The sequence below is a fragment of the Hypanus sabinus genome, chromosome 16, assembly GCF_030144855.1.
Source record: "Hypanus sabinus isolate sHypSab1 chromosome 16, sHypSab1.hap1, whole genome shotgun sequence".
Lineage (NCBI taxonomy): Eukaryota > Metazoa > Chordata > Chondrichthyes > Myliobatiformes > Dasyatidae > Hypanus > Hypanus sabinus.
In genome coordinates, this window is record NC_082721.1 from 658,919 (window position 1) to 673,285 (window position 14,367).

The following is a 14,367-nucleotide window of genomic DNA, read 5'->3' on the forward strand; positions in this document are numbered from 1 at the left end:
ATAGTAATCTCGGGATTACTGCCTGTACCACATGACAGTGAGTATAAGAATAGAATGAGGTGGAGGATAAATGCATAGCCGAGGGATTGGAGCAGGGGGCAGGGATTCAGATTTCTGGATCATTGGGACTTTTTCCGGGGCAGGTGTGACCTATACAAAAAAGATGGGTTGCACTTGAATCCCAGGGAGACCAATATCCTGTCAGGAAGGTTTGCTAAGGCTATTGGGGAGAGTTTAAACTAGAATTGCTGGGGAGTGGGAACCAAACTGAAGTGATGGAAGAAAGGGAAGGTGACTCACAAATAGAGAAAGCTTGGAGACAGTGCGAAAGGGAGGATAGGTAGGTGATAGGGAAGGGACGCGCTCAGTTCAGTGGTTTGAGATGTGTCTATTTTAATGTGAGGATTATCATGAATAAAGTGGATGAGCTTAGGGTGTGGATCAGCACTTGGAGCTATGATGCTATGGCCATTACAGAGACTTGGATGGTGCAGGGGCAGGAATGGCTACTTCAAGTGCAAGGTTTGGATATTTCACAAAGGATAGGGAAGGAGGCAAAAGAGGTGGGGGCGTGGCACTGTTGTTCAGAGATAGTGTCATGGCTGCAGAAAAGGAGGAAGTCATGGAGGGGTTAGCTACTGAGTCTCTGTGGGTGGAAGTTAGAAAAAGGAAGGGGTCAATAACTCTACTGGGTGTTTTTTATAGACCACCCATGGTAACAGGGACATCGAGAAGCAGATAAGGAGACAGATTCTGGAAAGAAGTAATAATAACAGGGTTGTTATGGTGGTAGATTTTAATTTCCCAAATATTGATTGGCATCTCCCTAGAGTGAGGGGATTAGATGGGGTAGAGTTTGTTAGGTGGAACACAGAAACAGACAAACATAGAAATCCTACAGCACAATACAGGCCCTTCAGCCCACAAAGTTGTGCTGAACATGTCCCTACCTTAGAAATTACGAGGCTTACCCATAGCCCTCTATTTTTCTAAGCTCTGTACCTATCCAAAAGTCTCTTAAAAGACCCTATCATATCTGTTTCCACCACTGCTGCTGGCAGCCCAATCCACACACACACCACTCTCTCCATAAAAAAACTTACCCCTGACATCTCCTCTGTACCTACTCCCTAGCACCTTAAAACTGTGTCCTCTTGTAACAACAATTTCAGCCCTCGGAAAGAGCCTCTGACTATCCACACGATCAATGCCTCTCATCATCTTATACACCTCTATCAGGTCTCCTCTTATCCTCCATTGCTCCAAGGAGAAAAGGCTGAGTTCACTCAACCTGTTTTCATAAGGCATGCTCCACAATCCACATAAGGCAACATCCTAGTAAATCTCCTCTGCACCCTTTCTATGGCTTCCACATTTTTCCTGTATTGAGGTGACAAGAACTGAGCACTGTACTCCAAGTGGGGTCTGACCAGGGTCCTATATAGCTGCAACATTACCTCTCAGCTCCTAAATTCAATTCCACGATTAATGAAGGCCAACACATCATGTATGCCTTCTTAACCAGAGTCAACCTGCGCAGCTGCTTTGAGCATCCTGTGGACTTGGACCCCAAGATCCCTCTGATCCTCCACACTGCTAAGAGTCTTACCATTCATACTATGTTCGGCCATCATATTTGACCTAACAAAATGAACCACCTCACACTGATCTGCCCCGACTGCCACTTCTCAGTCCAGTTTTGCATCCTATCAATGTCCTGTCGTAACCTCTGACAGCCCTCCACACTATTTACAACACCTCTAACCTTTGTGTCATCAGCAAACTTACTAACCCATCCCTCCACTTCCTTATCCAGGTCATTTACAAAAATCACAAAGAGTAAGGGTCCCAGAACAGATCCCTGAGGCACTCCACTGGTCACCAACCTCCATGTGAAATATGACCCGTTTACAATCACTCTTTACCTTCTGTGGGCAAGCCAGTTCTGGATCCACAAAGCAATGTCCCTTTGGATCCCATGCCTCCTTACTTTCTCAATAAGCCTTGCATGGGGTACCTTATCAAATGCCTTGCTGAAATCCATATACACTACATCTACTGCTCTCCCTTCATCAATGTATTTAGTCATATCCTCAAAAAATTCAATCTGGCTCGTAAGACACGAACTGCCCTTGGGCTGACTATTTGTAATCATATTATACCTCTCTAAATGTTCATATGTTCTACCTCTCAGGATTTTCTCCAACAACTTACCAACCACTGAGGTAAGACTCACTGATCTATAATTTCCTGGGCTATTTCTACTCCTTTTCTTGACTAAATGAACAACATCCACAATCCTCCAATCCTCTGGAACCTCTCCTGTCCCCATTGATGATTCAAAGATCATCACCAGAGGCTCAGCAATCTCCACCCTCGCCTCCCACAGTAGCCTGGGGTACATCTCTTCCGGTCACGGTGACTTACCAACTTGATGCTTTCCAAAAGCTCCCACACATCCACTTTCTTAATATCTACATGCTCAACCTTTTCAGACCGCTTAAGTCATCACTACAATCACCAAGATCCTTTTCTATAGTGAATACTGAAGTAAAGTATTCATTAAGTACCTCTGCTATTTCCTCCAGTTCCATACACACTTTCCCACTGTCACACTTGATAGGTCCTATTCTTTCACATCTTAGCCTCTTGCTCTTCACATACTTGTAGAATGCCTTGGGGTTTTCCTTAATCCTGCCCACCAAGGCCTTCTCATGGCCCCTTCTGGCTCTCCTAATTTCCTTTTTAAGCTCCTTACTGTTAACCTTATAATCTTCTAGATCACTAATGTTACCTGGCTCTCCGAACCTTTTGTAAGCTTTTCTTTTCTTCTTGACTAGATTTGTTACAGCCTTTGTACACCACGGTTCCTGTACTCTACCATAACTTCCTTTTCTCATTGGAACGTACCTATGCAGAACTCCACACAAATATCCCCTGAACATTTCCCACATTTCTTCTGTACTTTTCCCTGAGAACATCAGTTCCCAATTGAAGCTTTCAGTTTCCTGCCTGATAGCCTCATAATTCCCCTTACTCCAATTAAATGCTTTTCAAACTTGTCTGTTCCTATCTCTCTCCAATGCTATTGTAAAGGAGATAAAATTATGATCACTATCTCCAAAATGCTCTCCCACTGAGAGATCTGACACCTGACCAGGTTCATTTCCTAATACCAAATCAAGTACAGTCTCTCGTCTTGTAGGCTTATCTGCATATTGTGTCAAGAAACCTTCCTGAACACACCTAACAAACTCCATCCTATCTAAACCCCTTGCTCTCCCATTACAACAAATCTGCCAGCAGGAAGGTGCTTAAGAATGAAATTAGGAAAGCCAGAAAGGGCCATGAGAAGGCATAGCAGACAGGATTAAGGAAAACCCCAAGGTATTCTACAAGTATGTGAAGAGCAAGAGGATAAGATAGAGCAAGAGGACCAATCAAGTGTGACAATGGAAAAGTGTGTATGGAACCAAAGGAAATAGCAGAGGTACTTAATGAATACTTTGCTTCAGTATTCACTATGGAAAAGGAATTTTGGCGATTTTAGGGATAACTTGCAGTGGACTGAAAAGCTTGAGAATGTAGATATTAAGGAAGAGGATGTGCTGGAACTTTTGGAAAGCATCAAGTTGGATAAGTCACCAGGACAGGACAGGATGTACCCCAGGCTACTGTGGGAAGCGAGAGAAGAGATTGTGGAGCCTCTGGCAATGATCTTTGCATCACCAATGAGGAAGGCAGAGATTCTGGAGGGTTGGTGGGTTGCAGATGTTGATCCCTTATTCAAGAAAGGAAGTAGGAATAGCCCAGGAAATTATAGGCCAGTGAGTCTTACTTCAGTGGTTGGTAAGTTGATGGAGAAGATCCTGAGAAGCAGGATTTATGAACATTTGGAGAGGTATAATATGATTAGGAATAGTCAGCATGGCTTTGTCAAAGGCAGGTCGTGCCTTATGAGCGAGATTGAATTTTTTGAGGATATGAGTAAACACATTGATGAAGGAAGAGCAGTAGATGTAGTGTAAATGGATTTCAGTAAATGGAGTTTGGTGACCAGTGGTGTGCCTCAGGGATCTGTCCTGGGACCCCTACTCTTTGTGATTTTTATAAATGACTTGGATGTGAAAGCGGAGAGATGTATTAGTAAATTTGCTGATGACACAAAAGTTGACAGTGTTGTGGATAGTGTGGGGTGTCAGACATTACAACAGGACATTGATAGTATGCAAAACTAGGCTGAGAAGTGGCAGATAGGATTCAACCCAGATAAGTGTGAATGGTTCATTTTGGTAGGTCAATGATGATGGCAGAATATAGTATTAATGGTAAGTCTCTTCTCACTGTGGAGGATCGGTGGGATCTTGGGATCCGAGTTCATAGGACACTCAAAGTTGCTTCGCAGGTTGACTCTGTAGTGAAGAAGGCATATGGTGCATTGGCCTTCATCAACCATAGGATTGAGTTTAAGAGCTGAGAGGTAATGTTGCAGCTATAAAGGACCCTGGTCAGACCCCAAGGAGTACTGTGATCAGTTCCGGTCGTCTCATTACTGCAAGGTTGTGGAAACAATAGAAAAGGTGCAGAGGAGATTTACAAGGATGTTACAGAGGAGATATCAGGAGTAAGTATTTATGCAGATAATGGTGAGTGTGTGGAATAGAGTGCCAGTGACAGTGGTGGAGGAGCATGGTGGTGGAGGGTCTTTTAAGAGACTCCTGGATAGGTACATGGAGCTTAGAAAAATAGAGGGTTATGGGTAACCTTAGGAAATTTCTAAAGTACAGCACAGCATTGTGGGCTGAAGGGCCTGTATTGTACTGTAGGTTTTCTATGTTTTATAGTAACACACACAAAATGCTGGAGCAACTCAGCAGGTCAGGTAGCATCTATGGAAATGAATAAATAGCCGACGTTTTGGGTCAAGACCTTGCATCAGGACACGCTGAGTTTCTCCAGCACTCTATATGTGTTAATCAAGGTTTAGATAGATATGGAATTATTGTTGGCGTGGAATCAGTCTGGATAGGCACGATAGTCAGCATAGATGTGATGGGCTGTGGGGGCTGTTTTATACCATACAGCTCTGTTGTTCTATATTGGCCCTGACATCAACAGATGTTTGCAGAAGTGATTTCTACCTTCCCAGCTCTTCCATGATTCCCATTTTCACCCTTGTGAATTTTGGTTCAGATCTCTAGATTCTGCTCCATAATATTTGACTGTTCAACTCCAGGAATAATTTCTCTCTCTCTGACTTATCAGTTCCTTGAAATGTTTTGAAAATTCCAGTCACGTCCCTTAACTCTGCTAAAATCCAAAGAATACACACCTTGTGAAACCTAAACCTTAATTTAACCCTCACAGACCAAATATCCTTTAGGTAGATCTACTCAGCAACTGTTCTGAAGGCACTGGGTCAAGTTGTGTTGACATGACTGAGCCCCAAGCTCATTTCCCTCTTGTCCAAATAAAAGCTGTAGCCTTATTGACATGGCCAGCCTGTGACATTGTGAGGTTGGTGGTGGTGAACCTGATGCTCCACCAGGATGGCCTTATGACAGGTTGTGCTACTAATTAAAGCAATAGTATAATTAAAATAAAGACACACAGATCTTGACCTACAGACTGACATGAGTAAGGGACTGTAGACACCAGCCAGGGTGGGGGCAGATGTCATGACTGTGCAGCAGGAGGTGGCTGATGAGGAAGTCTCCAACACGTTTATTCACACTGCAGCTACCCAGGACCAGGTTAGATGCCAGCATGATTCAGCTAGTTCTGTCTTGTGATGTGGTGTGTGGAACTGTTCCATATGCTCCTGATATTGCGTAACCAGGGAGTGCATCCTCCTTTGGACTCCAGCCTTTTGGATTGAAAGCCCAGTGCTTTTGTGGTCTTTGTGATGACTGTTTTCATTCTACACCGCTGTTCATTATGCATAAGAATCACCAAATCTCTCTGGACCTTCTCTGCTTCCAGCTTTTCAGCATTTCAGACCCTCTTTGTGCATCTTTTGGTCCAAAACGATGATGCAGTTAATTACACCTGCATTTTTAGATGCATTAAATTACACCAGAGTTGTTCAATAACTTCTCTTGTCAAGGAATGTATTGCTTTAACTGACACCCTATCTTTGTCTGCATGTTTTTTCTCTGCAGGGTGGGCTGAAGGCAGTGGTCTGCACCGACACCTTTCAGGTCATCACCATGATGTCTGGTTTTGTAGCTGTCATCATCCGTGGCACCTACTTAGTGGGAGGAGTGGGCAAAGTTCTGGAGAATGCCTACAATGGGTCCAGGATCAATTTTGGAGAGTAAGAGATGTCTTTACTATTGAAGCTCTTTGCTGGAACACCTACCTGATTCAGCATTTGGCACTAAGCACTCAGCAAGTACATGGAAGTGTAGACAGTGAGCTTGCTCTCGCTGACAGGGTCATTTTTATGGATTTACTTTGTCATATTGGTCTTCCCATTTCAGAGTAACAATCCAGAGCTACATTAGAACATAGAACGTACTACTGAACACTACAGCACTGTACAGGCCCTTCAGCTCACAATGCTGTGCTGACCTTTTTATCCTACTCTGAGAACAATCTAACCCTTCCCTCTTACACATCCCTCCATTTTTCTATCATCCATGTGCCTATCTAAGAGTTTCTTAAATGCTCCTAATGTTTCTGCCTCCTCTATGTGCATCACTACCTCCACTGTGGGCATTGATCCCCTGGCTATTTGCCTTCACCATAAGACATAGAAGCAGAATACGGCCTATCAAGTCTGCTCTACCATTCCATCATAACTAATTTATTTTCCCCATCAACCCCATTCTCCTGCCTTCTCCCCATAACTTTTGATTCCTTTATTAATCAAGAACTTATCAACCACTGCTTTAAACATACCTGATGACCTAGCCTCCACACCTACATGTGACAATGAATTCCACAGATTCTCCAACTTCTTGCTAAAGAAATTCCTCCTCATTGTTGTCCTAGGTTCATAAAGAAGTACCACACAGAAACAGGCCCTTTGACCCATCTAGTCCATGCCAAAACAATTTAAACTGCTTACTCCCCTCAACCTGCACCAGGACCACAGATCTCCATACCCCTCCCATCCAAAATCAGAAGCAGATTTTCCACTTTTTGATCCTCTCTGTATCCACCTGAGCTGTTTCATAGTCAGATGTGAGGATGCCAAATCCCTTTGGTTCTCATCGCTTCTAACTTTCCACTTTTTTGTAACTGTTTGGCGTAACTTCTAAGACCAAACACAGCAGCAGGGTGCAATTGGTTCTGTGATAGAAGGCTTGGGCAGTGTGGCCTGGAGTATCTTACACTTCTTTGTAATCAGAGATGGTCAGTGGAAATTATCCTTATCTGTGACACCAACATTCTAAAAATTAAATCTCAACTTTTCTTGGAAAACTCTGGTACTATTCCAATCTTCTTCTTCAGTTGTCCATCAGAATCCGATGACGACGCCCACTCTAACGGTGAGATCTTTGATGACTATACAGTCCTATCCTGGACCACATGTTCTATTGCAGGTGGGACATCTATATGTGTTAGTGGGGGTAGTGATGGCAACCACGTCTGCATTTCTCCTGGCTCTCTTCTTCCGTCTTCTGGTTGTTCTTTCCAGCTCCAGAATATGAGCCAACACAGCTGTTGCCAAGTGTCACGGTCAGCAGCAACATCCTCCAGGTCCTCAGGTCTGATCTTGCACTTCCTTAAAGCATTCTTCATCTGATTCTTATAGCGCTTCTTCGGCCCTCCAGCTGAGCATTGACCATGATGTAGCTGGCCGTATAACACTGTGGGGTAGCTGTCATGGGTGCATCCTTATCACATGCCCCAGCCACTGCAACTGACGCTGGGTGATCATGGCCTCAATACTTCCGCAGTTGGTCTTTACAAGTATTTCAGTGTGAGGCACCCGCTCACGCCAAGTAATTCCCAGGAAGTGCTGAAGGCAGCTTATGTGGAAGCGCTCCAAGGACTTGATGTGATGGCTGTAGGTTATCCAAGCTTCACAGGGTAAAGGAGGGTAGTGACACAGACTCCAATGGGGAACATGGGACAGCTATTGACAGTCTGTGAAGAGCATAGATTTGCTCAGGTTTTTCCTTGTACTGGTTGACAATTTGCCTGAGCACCTTTAGAAAGACACAAGTGTTTAACTGGACTGCATTTTGTCACTTGCCCAGAATTATTCCTTGAGGTGAATTTAGCGAGATGGGATATATCTGTGTGGAAGTAAAATTTGTGTACTAAGGGGTGAATCCCACACACTCTGACCTTGCTCCTCATCCATTACAGGCACTCCATTCTTTCTGTTCTGAACATAACTGTTACTGAAAGACTCATACTTATTTGGTGCCTTTCACTATATAAGACCATAAGATATAGGAGCTGAAGTAGGCCATTCAGCCCATCAAGTCTGCTCTGCCATTCAATCATGAGCTGATCCAATTCTTCCAGTCTTCTCCACTCCCCTGCCTTCTCCCCATACCCTCTGATGCCCTGGCTAATCAATAACCTATCTATCTCTGCCTTAAATGCACCCAATGACTTGGCCTCCATAGCCGCTCATGGCAACAAATGCCACAGATTTATCAATCTCTGACTAAAGTAATTTCTCTGCATGTCAGTTCTATAAGGATGTACTTCAGTCCTGAAGTTGTGCCCTCTTGTCCTAGAATCCCCTAAAAAGTGAAATAACTTTGCCATATCTAGTTTGTTCAGGTCTTTTAACATTCAGAATGTTTCTATGAGATCCCCTTCATTCTCCTGAACTCCAGGGAATACAGCCCAAGACCTGCCAGACATTCCTCATACAGTAACCCTTCCATTCCTGCAATCATTCTCATGAATCTCCTCTGAACCCTCTCCAATGTCAGTATATCCTTTCTAAAATAAGGAGCCCAAAACTGCACACAATCCTCCAAGTGTGGTCTCATGAGTGCCTTATAGGGCCTCAGCATCACATCCCTGCTCTTATAAGAACATTAGAACATAAGAAATAAGAGCAGGAGTAGGCCATCCAGCCCATCAAGACTGCCCCACCATTCAATAAGATCTGTCCGTAAACTCAGCTGCATATACCTGCCTTTTCCCCATAACCCTTAATTCCCTTACTATGTAACAATCTAACTGTATCTTAACTATATTTAGTGAGGAAGCCTCAACTGCTTCCCTGGGCAGAGAATTCCACAGATTCACCACTCTCTGGGAAAAACAGTTTCTCCTCATCTCTGTTCTAAATCTTCTCCCCTGAATTGAGGCAATGTCCCCTAGTTCTAGTTTCACCTACCAATGGAAACCATTTTCCTACTTCTAACTTATCTATCTCTTTCAAAATTTTTGTATGTTTCTATAAGATACTCTCTCATTCTTCTGAACTTCAGAGAGTATAGTCCCAGGCAGCTCAATCTCTCCTCATAGCTTAACCCTTTCATCTCTGGAATCAACTTGGTGAATTCTATACCTCTGAAAATGAATGCTAACATTGCATTCACCTTCTTCACACCAACTCAACCTAGAGGTTAACCTTTAGGGCAGGGGTCAGCAACCTTTACCACTGAAAGAGCCACTTGGACCCGTTTCCCACAGAAAAGAAAACACTGGGAGCCGCAAAACCCGCTTGACATTTAAAATGAAATAACACTGCATACAACGTTTTGTTTTGCCTTTATGCTATGTATAAACAAACTATAATGTGTTGCATTTATGAAATTGATGAACTCCTGCAGAGAAAATGAAATTACATTTCTGCATGCAACAAAAACATTTTGAACTCCGAAAAAAAGACGTTGGGTTGAAGGTTACTTTTAAGTAAAATACTCAACGTCTATTTGAGTCCTTCTTGTATTTATGAAAAACGCCAAACTTAAATTTGCCGCCAGCAGCAAACCAAAAATAACGTCAGCCAGCTGTCAACCTGAAAAATAAAAGGACTATTTCACTGAACAATGAAAACATATGAATATACGTAAAATAATAGGCAATTAAAATATTTATCATACTTGTTCAGGTTGACTCACACCTGACAATGCAGTCGTATTTAGTAGGGATGGATCGATGCTTAGGGGAGTGACCGGGAAGGATAATGTGTTTTTTTCCTCTCTGAACTCACAGAAGCGTTTCCCAAACGATGTTTGCATTGCGATGATTGCAGAATGTAAATACTCCGAATTTATCATGTCGTGACCTTGTTTGAACTCTCTCAAATTGGGGAAGTGAGACAATGTGCCTTTCTGTAAATCTCTGGCAAGCAACGTCAACTTGCGCTCGAATGCCAAAACATCCTCCAACATGTGCAGGGCTGTACGTCCTTACCCCGTTGAAGAGCTGTGTTCAGCGTGTTCAGGTGCGCTGTCATGTCTACCATGAAGTGTAGCTTTTCCAGCCACTCTGGCTGTTCCAGCTCAGGAAAGTTGAGCCCTTTGCTGCCCAGGAAAGTTTTCACTTCTTCCAGACACGCGACAAAGCGTTTCAGCACCTCCCCTTTGGACAGCCACTGGACTTTGATGTGCAGCAGGTGCCCCATCAGTAGCTACTGACACCAGATGGGTGGTCTTTATTCCTTTGGCTCTTAAACAATTCAAGACAGCCTCACAGATGTCCTCCCCCCGTGTTTGGTCTTTTAGAGGTATCAACTCAATCAGTTCTTCCTGTGGCCCGGCAGAGTTTACATACCGGCAGAACAACGCTATTTGTTCAATATCACCTTTGTCTTTAGACTCGTCACAGGCAATCGAGTAGGCCACAGCTGAATTGATGTCTTTAATTTGCTGTCTTGTGATGTCTTCTGCCATTTTTATGGTTCTGTCTTTGACGGTCTTTGCAGAGAGGGGCATATCCCTGATTTTCTGCACAATTTCACTCTTGTTTTTAAAGTCCATGAATAGATGTTCTGAAATCTTAATGAAAGATTCTTTTATATATTCACCATCTGTAAACTGCTTCCCGTGCCTGACTATTTCCTGAGCGTCAATATAACTGGCGTATGTCGTTGATTTTCCAGACTTCATCCATTTCTGGAAATGATTTTTGCTCAGATCAACCTTCCGCATCAGTTCCGAAACGACTTTTTTTCTCTCATCTCCATCCGGATATTTTTGAGCAAAGGCTGCATGTTTATTCTGGAAATGCCTTGCGACATTTGACTTTTTGTTGTTTGCTAGTTTCTCATTGCATATTAAGCATACCGGTAAACCAGTCTCGTCAACAGTGAAAGCAAATGAATCTGTCCACGTATCATTAAACGTTCTGTTTTCTTCAGTCACTTTTCTTTTTTTAGAATTCTCCATAGTTGGCTTACCTTGGATCGAAAAATTAAAGAAATCGCGCACTGGCGGGTGTCAGGTATTGGCAGTGGTGACGTATATTAATAGCGATAAAAACACGTTGTAGCGGTGTGCTCACGCAGTCAGTAAACTGCAGTCGAATAACTTTATTCGAACTAAACAGCCTTGCTTTTAAGCCTCCCTCAACCCAGCCCCCATGGACGCAGATGCTGCAAAAGACGCGTACTCACAAACCCCCGTAGGCTATCTCCCTTAGCCGGAATGCTGGCTAATTGTGAGCCGTTTCGGATGTGCCAGGAAATGTGTCGCCACACTTAGATTGTACAAGATCACCATAATCTTCAAATTTAGAATTACATTTCAAAAGCTAACAAACTAACATAAAATACATTTTAATTAAATACTGACCAATTATTTCCCAAAGCCACAGGGAGCCGCAGCACAGAGGTGAAAGAGCCACAAATGGCTCGGGAGCCGCAGGTTGCCGACCCCCGCTTTAGGGTATCTTGCACAAGGACTCCCAAGTCCCTTTGTATCTCTGCATTTTGAATTATCTCCCTATCTGAATAATAGTCTGCCCATTTATTTCTTCCACCAAAATGCATGACCATACACTTTCTGGAACTGAGCTAGATCCCTGTATCTCTTTTACTAATCAACTTGCCAGCTCTTTACTTCACCGCTCCCCACCTCCTGGTTTCACCTATCACCTTGTGTTTCTCTCCCCTCCCCCCACCATCCAACTCTGACTCCTCATCTTTTTTCTTCAGCCCTGATGAAGGGTCTTGGCCCAAAATGTCAACTGTACTCTTATCCATCGATGCTGCCTAGCCTGCTGAGTTCCTCCAACATGTTGTGTATGTTGCTGAAAAGAGATTTCTTCACTCAGACTGAGATGAAGTTTGGAATGTTCCTGCCCCTGTCCCTGTTTCTCACATTGTCCATTGTCTTTGTCATGCAGGGAACACGACTGTTAAATTAACTTTGGTGACATATCCAGCAGTACTGACCTGGTACTGACATCTGACAATATACCACCTCCTTCATACTGCCTGGAGGTGTATGCTGGAGACCCTGAACAAAAAGAGAAAGTATAGGCCAGTTTGCATAAGAGGGGACAATATTTTGCCACAGGTGTTTCACTACACCACCAGGAACAGTTATTACCTTACAACCATCAGGCTCCTGAACCAGAGAGGATAACTTCACTCATCACAACTCTGTGAACTGATTCCATAATCTAAGGATTCACTTTCAAGTTCTCTACAATTCATGTTTTCTGTATGATTTATTTTTTATTTGCACTACTTGTCTTCTTTTGCACATTGATAGTTTGTCAATCCTTGTTTATATATTGTATTTCTTGTATTTATGTATATATTGCTTCCTGTAAATGCCTGCGAGGATGAATTTTAAAGTATTATATGGTGACATAAATGTATTTTCATAATAAATTTAGAAACATGGAAAACATAGAAATAGAAACATAGAAAACCTACAGCACAATACAAGCCCTTAAAACTGTGCCAAACATGTCCTTACCTTAGAAATTACCTATGAATACCCATAGCCCTCTATTTTTCTGAGCTCCATGTACCTATCCAGGAGTCTCTTGAAAGATCCTATTGAATCTGCCTCCACCACCGTCGCCGGCAGCCCATTCCACACACTCACCACTCTCTGCATAAAAAACTTACCCCTGATATCTCCTCTGTACCTACTCCAAGCACCTTAAAACTGTGCCCTCTCGTGCTAGACATTTCAACCCTAGGGTAAAAGCCTTTGACTATCAATTTACTTTGACTTTGATTTTGGGAACCATTCCTGGGAGAGTCTTTGGAAGTGCAAGCAATAGCATGTGTACTGAAATTGATAAATTTCCAGGAATGTGAGATGGTGCAATGTATTATGCAAGGCTTGAGCACTGGGAGGGTTGGGGTACTGCTCTTAGCTGGGGAAACAGAGCAAGTCACAGCCACAAGTGGCCCAGCACACTTCAGGGATAGCTACTCCTTGCCTTCTTCCTTATCTTTTTTTTTCAGTGATGTCTCTCAGAACCATAGAGCAATAATACAGCATGAATACAGACCATTCAGCCCAACCAGTCCATGCTGACCACAGTGCCCATCCATCTGATGTGACAGTGGTATTTTCTGTTGATTTACCCTTGAGCTGCACATTAATGGAAATGGTATAAATAAATAATATATTAATTGAAAATTTCTCCTTAGTTTTGATCCAGATCCCAGGCGACGCTACACTTTCTGGACATTTATTATTGGTGGAACAGTGATGTGGCTATCAATGTATGGAGTCAACCAGTCCCAAGTCCAGCGTTACATTGCCTGCAAAACAGAGGTCCAAGCACGGCTGTAAGTCTGCAGAAGAGCTAGCTCTACTGGGGAGGTGGGACATGAAGGGGAGAACGTCCAAAGTGAGAATATCTAAGTTTCTGCATTGCTCCCCCAGAAAACAAATGTCAATAATTACTGAGACACTGGAGTCCTTTCCTCCTGTCATGCTCACATACCCTGAAGGGAAAGGAAGGGCTTGGTTTGAAATTCCACTAACAGAGATGGGTGGAGAAATGGCAATTGGCATTTATTCTAGACAAGTGTGAGGTGTTGCATTTGGGAGACCAATCCAAGGGGAAAGTATAGAATAAATTTCAGGACCCTCAAGAACCTCGATGTATAGAGGGGTATTAAGGTTGCAAGATAGTGTCAATACATGTAGAGAGGGCAGTAAAGCAAGTGAATAAGGGCAGTGAGTGTAAGAGTCAGGAAGTCATGTTTCAGCTGTATAAACTTTGATTAGGTGACATTTGGAATACAGTGTGCATTTCTAATTATACAGGAAAGCTGTAGAGACTTTGGAAAGGATTGAATGGAATCATAGAATCACAGAACACTAGAACACAGATATAGGCCCTCTGCCTATCTTATCCACGCTGAAGCATTAATCTGTCACATCGATCTGCACCTGGACCGTTGCCCTACATGCTCCTCCCATCTATGTACCTACCCAAATTTCATTCAAATATTGAAATTGACCC

At 43.1% G+C, this 14,367-nt stretch overlaps 1 protein-coding gene across 1 annotated transcript in view; it reads left to right on the forward strand.

The window, feature by feature from the left end:
* Positions 1 to 14,367, forward strand: part of LOC132405765 (sodium/iodide cotransporter-like) — a 140,667-nt gene that overhangs the window by 30,922 nt on the left and 95,378 nt on the right. The window contains exons 5-6 of the mRNA XM_059990777.1: positions 6,162 to 6,316; positions 13,544 to 13,684. Of these exons, the coding sequence (XP_059846760.1) occupies positions 6,162 to 6,316; positions 13,544 to 13,684 (296 nt within the window). The remainder of the gene's footprint in view (positions 1 to 6,161; positions 6,317 to 13,543; positions 13,685 to 14,367) is intronic.